Source organism: Hoplias malabaricus, chromosome X1 (assembly GCF_029633855.1).
Source record: "Hoplias malabaricus isolate fHopMal1 chromosome X1, fHopMal1.hap1, whole genome shotgun sequence".
Lineage (NCBI taxonomy): Eukaryota > Metazoa > Chordata > Actinopteri > Characiformes > Erythrinidae > Hoplias > Hoplias malabaricus.
The window spans coordinates 760,220-772,656 of record NC_089818.1 but is presented as its reverse complement, the minus strand read 5'-3'; the positions used below and the strand labels follow the sequence as shown (position 1 = coordinate 772,656).

Here is a 12,437-nt window from a genome sequence, read left to right as displayed (position 1 = left end):
TTCCAGGTAGGTTCTGGACCCACCGCGACCCTGAACTGGATAAGCGCTTACAGATAATTAATGAATGAAAATAACAGGCAATTTAAACATCAACCACGAACAGTCACTTTCTTACTAAAACATACCAGTCCACCTTAAAAGATCCACCAAAACATATTACTTAAGGTGGACCACACTGCAAATTCACACGAATTAATGCATACCGAGAGTGCTACAAACTAAACACCTCGAGTTTAAACGGTGACCACACAAAATCTACTGTCGGCTTTTCACTAAAACAACATTCCACCTTAAAAGATTTCCTACTTTTACTGCAGTCACTACTATTTTAAAAGGATGAGTCCAGGCCACTCTGAATTCCCACTTCTGGACCTTTGTGTTTTTATGTGAAGGGTCCTAATCTCAGAGTTCTTACTGTTAAACTGTATCTATAATGTAGTCCATTAGTTGTTTTCACAGATCGATAGATCATTTCTCGCCGCAGTAAAAAGCCTCTCTCAGCCTCTCGGTCCATCTCAGAGCCTGTATCCGGAGTCCTAACAAATATTTACCTTCTCCACATTTCAGCTTTCATTATTGCTTTATGATCCATGAGCAATTTGCAGCTTTACAGCTTGAACCACACTGTATTTCACACAGTTTTAATGGAGATCTCAGTGAGGTCTAACACTTGGCTGAGATACTACTTTTTTGTTTGTCGTTTTGCAGCTGGAAAAAAAGACAGAACTCCACCATTCTGATGCTGTAAAGAACTTGATGGTTTTTATCTGGACACAAGTGTCTCACGTCTTCTGAACTGTAGGAGAGTTATCATTGAGTCTCCTTGCTGCAGTATTCCTCTTACATCAGCAGTTTTTAGCTAAAGGCAAAACAAAGCCGTGGCCGTCTCAGCTGAAATAAACTGGATGTTCAGGTTTGAAGAGCAGAGATAATCATCTCAGCATCTGATTCCTGACTGATGTCACCGTGATACTCTTCAAAAAAAAAAAATAAAAACACCAACAACACAAACACCCTCCTAATCATTTCTGAGCTGGAAGAACATGCTGAGAGCGTGAAGGTCATATACTCATCACCGGATCTCACATTTCATGCTCCATCTCTCATGACCACTAAAACCTCTACTGTCCTCAGGGTAAATATTACCACGTTACACACTGCTCCACCAAGACATTTGGATGAAAACTTTTAACTTTTACACAACGTCAGGGTTGGACTTGGACAGATTTACAAATTTCGTGGCCAACAATCCGATCAGTTTTGATGTGTTTATTAAAGGCTTATGGTAATGTTGTGTAAGGCTGTACTTTTAAGGGGATTATGTTTTTATTCAGGAAATCCAAGCTCGGGTATAACGTTTTTTTTCTCTGGGCCAAAGTAAATATGAAATGTCCAGATCGTTACTGTTCCAAAGACCAATCCCAACTGCTTTACTCACATCCATTCTTACTTCAAAATGACAGAGAGAGTGGGCCCTGGACTGGCCTTCCTTCTGTCTCCTATGAAACTACACAGAATACAATAACATCAAAACATCAAGAGTATCATTAAAGGAACACTACCTAATATTTTTACCTTTAAATAACATTTTCAAAGTCATTGTGAGGCTTCACCGACCTGAGAACAGAGCCGTTGTTATTTCTACTCTAGGCTAAGCACTGGAGAAACTGCACTATGTAACATTTGGAGGAGGACAGAGAACAGTGCTGTAAAAATGATTTACACTAGGGGGAGCCCCAGGAGCCAAAGACGCTAGTCTTACATAATGTTCCTTTAAGTGACGTTAAAAAGAAAGATGAGATGATGAAAAGAAAGATACATGATGTAGACACCAAATTTGAAATGAGGGTTTATTTAAAAATAAACAAATAAAAAAAGATAATAATGTAAAACCTCATACATTTTTAAGAAAAAAAGGAAAAAACTGATGAAAAATATTTTTTGATATTTATGGCGCAGCAGGTAGTGTCGCAGTCACACAGCTCCAGGGGCCTGGAGGTTGTGGGTTCGATTCCCGCTCCGCGTGACTGTCTGTGAGGAGTGTGGTGTGTTCTCCCTGTGTCTGTGTTGGTTTCCTCCGGGTGACTGTCTGTGAGGAGTGTGGTGTGTTCTCCCTGTGTCTGTGTTGGTTTCCTCCGGGTGACTGTCTGTGAGGAGTGTGGTGTGTTTTCTGTTAAACATCGTTTAAACAAAATGTACATTTATACAACTCAAAACACATAAACACACCACCAACACCACATCAGTGTCACTGCAGCGCTCGCTGAGAACGATCCACCACTAAATCATACCTGCGCTGTGGGGTCCTGAGCACTGAAGAACAGGGGGAAAAGGGGAGGAAAGTATTCAGAGCAAAGATGGACTACAGTTTGTAATTGTAGAGCTACAGAGCGTATCCGTGTGGTCAGTGGAACCCAGAGAGTGAACAGTGAGAGTGTAGAAACAAGAAGGAAGTCATTAAATATGTTATGAATGTTGACAGATTAATAACATACTTGTGAAAGAGAAGAGAGGAAACTGTTTTCTTGCTGAGAGAACACAATGGGCTTCAGTGTGTGTGTGTGTGTGTGTGTGTGTGTGTGTGTCATTGTTTAGAGAAACACCATGGGCAGTATGTGTCGTCTTTCTAGTGTTGTCTCAAAAATCTGTTCGGCTCAAAGCCAAGAAAGTGTCTCAGTTTCTGGAATTTCTTTATTAAACGTGACAGCAGCTTAGAGGGAGGCTTGGAGTGGTCAGAGAAGGGAGATAAAGTGCTCAGCTTCACTGGAGATCATACATTTTTATATAATAATATATATTTTCTATAAACCTTTCAGTAATTTTTGGATCTCGATATGAAGAGCTGATCAGAATTTTAATCTGGAAAATACACGCTGTGACAAAATATAAACAGAACATATAAAGTCCCTGATGAAGCAGTAAGTAATGAAGTAGTGTGGTGGTGTGTTGTGCTGGTGTAGAGTGGATCAGACACAGCAGTGCTGCTGGAGTTTTTAAACCCATCAGTGTCTAGACCGAGAACAGTCCACCGACCAAAAACATCCAGCCGACAGCGTCCCGTGTCACTGATGAAGGACTAGAGGACGAGCGACACACACTGTGCAGCGACAGATGAGCTACTGTCTCTGACTCTACATCTACAAGGTGGACCAACGAGGGAGGAGTGTCTCACAGAGTGGACAGAGAGTGGACACAGGGTTTAAAAACTCCAGCAGCACTGCTGTGTCTGATCCACTCTACACCAGCACAACACACACTAACACACCACCACCACGTCAGTGTCACTGCAGCGCTGAGAATGATCCACCACCACGTCACACCTGCTCTGTGGGGGTCCTCACAGCGCTGAACAGAGTGGAATGGGGGCGAGGTGGTTCTTTTTTTTGCTCTGGGTATCCTACCCTTCTCCAAAAGTTACATAGTGCATTTTCTGCAGTGCTGAACCCAGAATAGCAATGGCAGAGGCTCCATTCTCAATATTCCAGTATAGTTAATCATCACAGTGATTTTTGAAGCTGCAATCTTAAGGTAAAATTACTACCTAGTGTTCCTTTAAAACACTGTGGTCAGTCACTTTGCCAAATAATTCCTTTAAGGGCAGAAAGGCACGTGTTCCTGAGCTGATGATGGACAGTTTATAAAGTTTCTTAGCTTTTCAGATGCTTAATGACCTTTTGTGCTTGAGCTTGAGTTTTTCTGTGATCGTGAAAGGTGGCGGTGTGAATTCTGGTGTCTTTTTGGACTCTGTATTCTCAGGAAAGAGGTGAGGGAGGCTGGATATAGTGTAGGAGCTTTCTAGGCTCTTGTACACTTCAGGTGAGAGCAGGTCACCTAAGCTGGCAGTGGTCTTTTTGGAGTATTCGTACACATTCTTCATGAATTCGTCCCGGGTGTTGTGCATCTTCCTGAAGATGATGGCGTAGCACTTGGGGAAAAAGTGGCAACTGAGGATGCCATAGTTAGAAATGAGTATGACCACCATCTCCACAGCAGGAAGGTACATCCCAGTGGTGGTCACATAGATCGGGATGAAGATGACCCAGGCCATGAGGTAGATCAGCATCCCAAAGGTGATGAACTTGGATTCATTGTATTTCTGCGGGAGTTTGCGGCCTTGGAAGGCGAAGATGAAGCAGATCAGTGCCAGCAGGGCTGTGAAACCCAAAACGACACCAAATGCCACATAAGAACCTTCGTGACACTCCTCTAGGATGGAGTTGGTGTTGATTATGTATGTCCTGTGAGGGCTAAAGTGCACGAGCCACCAAGTACAGTTGGCTCCTTGCACTAATACACACAAACAGATAATAACATAGGGCTTATAAAACTTGTTCTGATGACTTTGGTGCATTAGCTTCATCTGGAATGCCAGCAGGATCTTCAGAGACTTCACCAGAATACAGGACACACACAGAGTGAAGCTCAGTGCGTAAAGGACCTGCCTTATTTTGCACTGGACGTTTGTGGGCCTCCCCACGAAGAACACCGAGCTCACGAAGCTGCCCACCAGAGAGAAGAGGATCAACTGACACAGGGGTCCCCCAGCTGCCTTCACCACCGGAGAGTTGCGGTGCCACAGGAACAGAAACGACACGAAACCCACCACCACCACTCCCACAGCTGCCAGAGACAACAGGAGCAGGGCAAAGGTATCGGTCCAGGAGAAGAACTCCACAGTCTTGGGTTTACAGAATGAACTCCCAGGCTCCGCCCACTCCAGGTCACTGTCACAGCTGTAGCACTGGTCCATGTCTGAGAGGAAATATACATCAGTTTAAATCCAGATGTTGCGGTCTAAAATAAGCTCAGCACACTTACCTCTGAATCTCCTATGAGAAGAAATAGTGTTAGATATGAGACACTTAGAACAACATTAATCACAGATTACTGAGATGTTAAAGAGGAGCAACAGAGGTATTAAGAATCTAGAGAGACAAGGAGACACGAGAACTATTAAGAGGAAAGTACAGAGTCATTAATGAGACACTAGAGAAATATTAAATAGGAACAACAGAGATATTAAAGCGACATTAAATAAATATGAATGAATCACATTAGAGACATTAATGAGGAATTATTAAGGAGACACTAGAGAGATATTAAGGAGACATTAGAAAGATATTAAGGAGAATGTATGGAGATGTTAAGGAGACACTAGAGAGATATTAAGGAGACATTAGAAATATATTAAGGAGAATGTACTGAGACATTCAGGAGATTCTAGAAAGAATTTAAAGATAAACTACACAGATAATAACGAGACACTAGAGAGATATTAAGGAGAATGTACGGAGACGTTAAAGAGATACTAGAAAGATTTTAAGGAGAAGCTACACAGATAATAATGAGACATTAGGGAGATATTAAGGAGAATGTATGGAGATGTTAAAGAGACACTAGAAAGATTTTAAGGAGAAACTACACAGATAATAACGAGACACTAGAGAGATATTAAGAAGAATGTACAGAGACATTAAGGAGATACTAGAAAGATTTTAAAGAGAAACCACAGTTATTAAGGAGACACTAGAACATTACAGATACAGTTAGATAGAACCACAGACATAGTAAGGAGACAGACACTAGGTAACTATTAAAGAGCAACTATAGAGTTATTAAGGAGACGTTACAGAGATATCAAGACTAACCTGAACTGTTGGTGAACTGATTCGGAGCACAGTCGATACAGTCGTAGCAGCAGATGTGCTGACCCTCCGTGGTTTTCTTAAACTGACCAGGGTTACAGCTGTCCGAACACTTTGATGTTAGGTTCTGAGACAGATTGGAAATATTAGGACAAGGAGGGACATGAGATGTTTAACACATATTTACATTTATACAGTGGGATGATAAAACCTTCAAATGTAATAATAATAATAATAATAATAATAATAATAATAATAATAATACACTAATGCTGTTTACTCACTAGGTGCAGGTCAGTGACCGTCAGGCTGTTGTTCTGCTGGTTGTAAACAGACACTACGTTCACTGTCCTAATGCTTTGTCCACTTGAGTTCCACATAGAGATGTGGTAACCCAGGTTTATATCTCCATTCTCATCAAATGTGTACGTAAAGCCGTCCATTTCAAAAGAGCAGTTCCTCAGCCCTGGCAGCAGCTGGAAAACAGAGGGTTGGGATTTAAAAAAAAATTATTTAGTTCTGTTTTTCTATGTTGTGATGTTGTGTGTCTAAAGATTACAAATAAGTTTTAAAGCATTTTTAATGTGTGTGTTTTGAACGTATATTTTATTTCAGATTTTAAACATTCGCCTGCACTTTTGTCATTTTATGGTAATTGTTGTTTACTATTAAAAATGAAAATTGTCAATTTTATTCAACAACATACGAACTAAATATGAAGTTGTTTGAAAACGGCAAATTCGAATGCATTCGTTGTTCGGTATTCGTCACAGAAAATGCACTGCAGAATCATGTCCATAGATTTGTTCTTGGGGATGATATTGTATCCAAAGTATGTGTGAGTTTTGGTTCAGACCATTTATTTTTTTAAATTATTTAATTTATTTTTTAATAAAATGACCATTTTAATACTATGCAACGTTTATATAATGACACAAGGTGTTCATGTTTGTCAAAAACAAAATGTTTGAATATTTAATTAGATTTATACAATTTATACAAATAAAATAGTCTGCGAAATACAACAGGAGAATAAATCTAAAAGCACATGACTCCTTTCATTTGAAGTTAATATCAACATGTGGACTCTTTTTCAATCCAAATTTCAATCCATTTTAAATAGTAAAAATGTCATAGTTGATTGATGTTTGCGAATCAGGTGTGAGTCTAAACAGCTCGGTTTGGTGGAAGACCAGGTTATCTCTATGTATTATACCTTAGGTATTAATATATTATGAATCTTCATACGTTCACAGAAATATATGAAATTATATTTACCTCCCATGGATAAACAGATCCAGGAACAGTACAGTTTCTGTCCGTGCATAATTTAGCCAAAGCATGAGCAATTGCGTTTACAGCCATCTCAATACTGGACACGTCCCCTGTGAGGAGGCGTGGGTAAAATTATGATATTGTATTATTATTGTGATCAGAAAATGCAAGGTTTTTTATTTCTAATAAAATTATGGTGCACCCACTGCTTTAACTGTTTGTAAAGTCTCCTTAGAAAAATCAATGATTACTACATCAACTGCCCATGAGCTCATTTCTAATGCTCAGTGCCGAGTGTCAGTACTTTAAGTGTGTTCTCTGGAGTGATGTAACTCCATCTATTACCACTGGGATGAGGTGTGATAGAGAACTCCATCAGTACCTGACGTCACTAAAGTTTTTGTGCCTGAATACCATCAAATCTTCACTGCAATGTCCCAACATATAGTCTAAAGCCTTCCATCTCAGTAGAGGCTGTTACTGCAGTAAAGGGAAGGCCTCCCGAGCAATACATTTAATTTCTGAAGATATTTCATGATAGTGGAATTAAAGAAACACTAGGTAGTAGTTTTACTTTAGAATTGCAGCTTCAACATCATTGTGATGCTCCACTGAGATATAACAGGGAGAATAGAGCCTCTGTTGTTGCTACTCTGGGCTCAGCAGTGCAGAAACTACACTATGGTACTATAAAAGTAGCATAGGAAATCAGCCCAGTACCCACCCCCTCACCCTTGATTTCAGGACAATGTTGTAAAAGTGCACTTAGTAACTGTAGGGAGAGCCCAAAACAACAATACTAATGCTGTTGTAATTAATGCGTTAACTAATGTTAATGCACACAGGAATTTAATGTATTGATTTTATAAAACAAATGAAAGGCTACACTATCCTCCCATAATTAAATATTTTTACAGAATCTGGTGACGTGTTAGCAGATTTATCTTGCAATGTGAACACAGCGCCACTACTGAAGAGTTCAGAAGGTAGATTACCTTTTATTATGGTTGAAATATGTATTAAAAATCATAGCAACATAGATATTAAAAATATCACACTACAAATTTATCTCTCTTAAAAATACAAGGAAGTACTAGCATTTTAATTTTATTTTTGTGATTACATTTTATAATCGATAGAAAATACTAGTATAAATATAATTCCCTTGTGTTGACCTAACATTGATTACATTTATTTTACATTTAAATATACATTATTAAAAACAGTCTTAAGAAGGATACGTGATTATTCGTAACAAATGTATTAGTTAGCGATTGATTAGTTAATTCTTTCTTATCTTGCTAAACAGCACTAAAAAATACCAAACACTACAGTGTTCCTTTAACTAAACATATTCATACATATCAAGAAAATGTCATGCGTCAAGATGTTATAGTTTCTCCAAAGCTTACCTGCATTTATGTTGTTAGTCAGCAAATCTGCCACTGTGTAAACCTGTCCCATGTTTTTATAAGCCAAAGTGGAGAGCTCTTGGAGGAAGCTGTTCCTCTGAACTTCTCTGGTGAAGTCCATGTTCATTATAAAATCCTGAAAAGATGAGATATCTCTGCTCTCGAAGGAAAAGCCCACGACCCATCCGATTCTGTTCAGTTCCTCATGAGTGATCACATATTGAGACGTTGACCAATTATCGCTAGCCACCCACAGCCTCTGCTCAGGACTGTAGAGAGTGTAGACACAAATTACATATCAAGTTATGTACGTACTTTCAGGTCTCCAACTGGGAAAATCAGTTGTTCTGGTGTAAAGAGATAGCACAATAACTGTATGTACAGTGCCTGAAGATGAATTTAAAATAATATGTAAACAATGAAAAAAAGCAATATAATCAGTTATTAATAACTGTTGAACTTGTAGTTAAATATCACTAAGATGCAACAAATACATTCTTAGCAACCACCTGGAATACCCGAAAGCCATGGGTTGCAGCTGATGCTACTGTGTAGATTAGCTGCCATATTTGGTACCTTCTCATTTTTAAAAACATAACTCAAATAAAAACTGTGTTGTTCAAATGTTTCTATTGTTTCTTTCAACACTTTTGATCCTCAACTTTTAAATGTTAAAATGTAAGAAATATAAGTATGGCTCTGCGACTCATTTACAGAGGTCTGGTCATTTCTGTCAGTTAGTAGATGCTCTGTGTCCTAAATCGTACTATACTCCATACATAGTGCATATCACAGATTATAAAAATAATAATATTGCACCCGGATTCAATTCCAAGAGCAAACTAATGCACTGAAGTCTAATGCATTAATTGTTTTACATCCTATGATGAAAATGCTAATCTGGCTAACAGAGGATAACTCTGTTTTTTCTCCTCATTATGGAGCACTGTGGGATCCTTTATCCCACTGACACAAAGAGGTGGTGGGCTTCTGTGCTTCCGAGTGCTGTGAGACTCTCTCCAGATCTGATCTGAAATCAAACCATTTGTCACCAAAATGGCACCCATGCCAAAAAATAAATAAAAAAAACACGACACCTGAACAACCACCTGGAACACCATAGCAAATGACAAGCAACACTTAAGCTATGAATCCTATTATTAAAAAAGTTTTTGGAACTATTATCAAATCCAGTGCTGTACTCACCTCTGTGATCTTTTCAGAAGTGCCTTGAAAAGGCACCTCATGTGCTCTGGTTTGGTGAAGGAGACTACAACCCTGACCTTGGTATTGCCGTCTAAGGTCTCAATGGCCCGACTGACTGCAGACTCAAGCCTCTTTTCATTTGTCACAGAGTCAGGAAGAACTTCTCTGAAGGCCACACAGATTCCTGCCTGAAAAGCCTGAGACAGAAAACTCTCCAGAGCTGATCGGCCATAATCCCCATCAGTGGTGACCACTCCAATCCATGTCCATTTATTTTTTTGGAGAAGCTTGACCATAGCACTGGTCTGGTGCATGTCACTGGGGACCGTTCGAGAGAAGGCAGGAAAACGACTTTTATCGCTCAGAATATCAGCAGTGGATGCATAACTGACCTGTGAGTTGGATATATCAACAAATATATTAATATTTGGTAGCAGCTTGCAGAGTGGGGTATGTCCCAAAATTTAAATCATGAAACAATTAATAAGTTTTGTTGGTAGTTTCTGTATATATAAATATAAAAACATGTAAATACACACTCAGTGTGAAAGAATTTTTCTTGTTGAGTCCCACAAGGTTCCAATTTAGGGCCTTTGTTTTTTATTTCATTTTTACATATTTTCTGAACAAATGCCCTCATATATATATATATATATATATATATATATATATATATATTTTTTTTTTTTTGAAACACAGGGCTTCCTCAGAAAACAGTACACTCTCTAAAACCATACACAATTCAACTCTATAGGATAAAGAAGTTTTTACTTGGCTTTATTAAATACAGGAGCCTTTCTCTAGAGGCCACTGTGAGACGGTACCTGCGGAATTAGATACAGGCTCAGTTCTCTGGCCACTGAGATGGACATCTCTGAGTTATAAGCTCCGATTACGGCTGTGGTGGTTTGGGAACATTCAGACATGTTGGGAGGGCAGTAGTTCTCCGGGGTGAAGTCCTCTGTGACTCTCAGAGCGGTCGTAACGTCCGAACATGTGTCGTGGATCCTGTAGCCCAGAGTGATGCCCAGATCGGTCAGAACGGGAGATGTATTCAATGTCTCCACAGCATGGATCATGGCCAGGGATTGTATCAGACCGGATATACTGAAGCTGTGGTCAATCAGAGATAAATACAGCCATTAATAAACAAGTAAATAAACTCAGCAAATTATAACTTAGCTCATGTACACCTGGAGTAAGAGACAGTGAGGAGAGTAACCTCTGGTACTCACCCAGTGCAGATGAATTCTTGAGGCTGGGAAAGACGGCTGGGTTTCAGCACACCTGCGTGAATGGGGAACAGCCCCCCAATGATGAAGTTTCCAGGTGATGATGCTCCAGGTCGTCTCATGTCTTTCAGAGAAACATCGCTAAACTGCTCTGAGAGGGTCAGAAGCATCAGGACTGTCAAAAATGATGGGTAACCCATAGCAACCACTCTCATCTACTCTCTACTCTCACTTGAGTCTCACTGGAGTCTCACCTGACTCACTCACCTATCCAACTGAGTGCTTCTCCACTTAATGACTCCACCTCTTCATCGACACAAACCCTGAGGAGGTCTCTCTCTCTCTCTCTCTCTCTCTCTCTCTCTCTCTCTCTCTCTCTCTCTCTCTCTCTCACACACACACACACACACACACAAACACACCTCATATCCCATAAAGAGTCTTCCGTTTCACACTGACACAAAGATTAAACTGGTTTTAATTTGAAGTGCTTTGAGCTTCAGCATTTCATTAATGAATCATATTTTTATATTTGTCTATTTTTATTGTTTCAGCTTTGTCCACAGAGATCCTGGGTCCTGGCTTTGATTAATGCCTCGGGTCATGGTCTGTGAGGTGTTTGGCATGTTTCCTCTGTCTCTGAATGGGTTTCCTCCCGTAGTCAATCACACAGTATGTGGATAGGATCCGGATCCACTGTGACCCTGATCAGGACGAATGAATGAATGAATGAATGAATGGATATGTACCTGTTGGGTGTCTGAAGGTCACATTAGATTAAATACATTTCTAGACATCTAACACCTAACATATGCTCAGTATTTGTTCCACAGAAAAATGCAGTGAGGATTGTGCCTATGCACAAATAATAATACTCATAATTATAATAATTATTTAAATTATGCTGCTGCAGTGCAAACAATGAGTTCTCTGCAAAATGTGAAACAGATAGAGGTTTTATGAGATGGTAAAATAGTTATTGGGTCACGCTGTGTGTGTTATGGAATTATATCTATATAGAATAATAGAGGAGAATATAGAATAAACGTGGAAAATAACACTTTTGTGAGCAGTGGTGACCAAACCATATTTTATACATGAAATTTGGAACAAATGTGTATACAACTTATATAGGTTAAGTCTGCAGCGCCCCTGTGTGGCTGTTCAAGATTAATGCACATGCATTTAGTGTGTGTGTGTGTGTGTGTGTGTGTGTTAGCTTTACCCATGAGAAATGTGTATTGTGAATGTAATTGTGAACTGTACAGGGACTCTGAAATATAATTTGTGTTTTATATGATATTTTATGTTATAGGTCAACTCTAAATAAAGTATTAACATGTGTGTGAAATGTAAAAATGTGTGGTTCCCAAAGGAGTGAGGTGGGGAACTATTGCTCGAGGGAGCATCAAGGCAAAAGAATGAAATTCATAAAGCATAACACCAGCAATTCCAGTGATAAAAGAGATTTGTCACTTCATTACCCTTCTTTTAATATGATTTTGAAGTGGTTCGATTTTTAAATATAAATTCCAATGGAGATTGGAAGCAAAAGACCGTGTTGTGTGTTGTGTGTGAAGCACTGATGAGTGAAGGTGAAGGAAAGGAGTAAGGGTTGTTGAATAACGTAGAGGTAAATGTTCACAACATGAGTTTAAGTCTATATT

General features: G+C 39.3%; 1 protein-coding gene across 1 annotated transcript; it reads right to left on the bottom strand.

Moving 5' to 3' along the window:
- Window positions 1-3,328: 3,328 nt before the first annotated feature.
- On the bottom strand, window positions 3,329-11,012 carry LOC136675987 (G-protein coupled receptor family C group 6 member A-like). Its single transcript, XM_066652823.1, has 8 exons — window positions 10,774-11,012; window positions 10,363-10,651; window positions 9,539-9,930; window positions 8,333-8,601; window positions 6,924-7,030; window positions 5,930-6,121; window positions 5,649-5,772; window positions 3,329-4,752 (listed from the first exon to the last, which is right to left on the bottom strand). The coding sequence occupies exons 1-8, from the start codon at window positions 10,983-10,985 to the stop codon at window positions 3,656-3,658; spliced, it is 2,682 nt and encodes an 893-aa protein (XP_066508920.1). The 5' UTR covers window positions 10,986-11,012; the 3' UTR covers window positions 3,329-3,655.
- Between the last annotated feature and the right edge of the window lie 1,425 nt (window positions 11,013-12,437).

Coding starts and splice junctions, on each gene's coding strand:
- LOC136675987 (XM_066652823.1), bottom strand. CDS start 10,985: ATGAGAGTGGTTGCTATGGGTTACCCATCATTTTTGACAGTCCTGATG. Junction 8,602..9,538: donor CTTCTGAAAAGATCACAGAG/GTGAGTACAGCA, acceptor CACTCTCTACAG/TCCTGAGCAGAGGCTGTGGG. Junction 4,753..5,648: donor TCAGTTCACCAACAGTTCAG/GTTAGTCTTGAT, acceptor ATTTCCTCTCAG/ACATGGACCAGTGCTACAGC.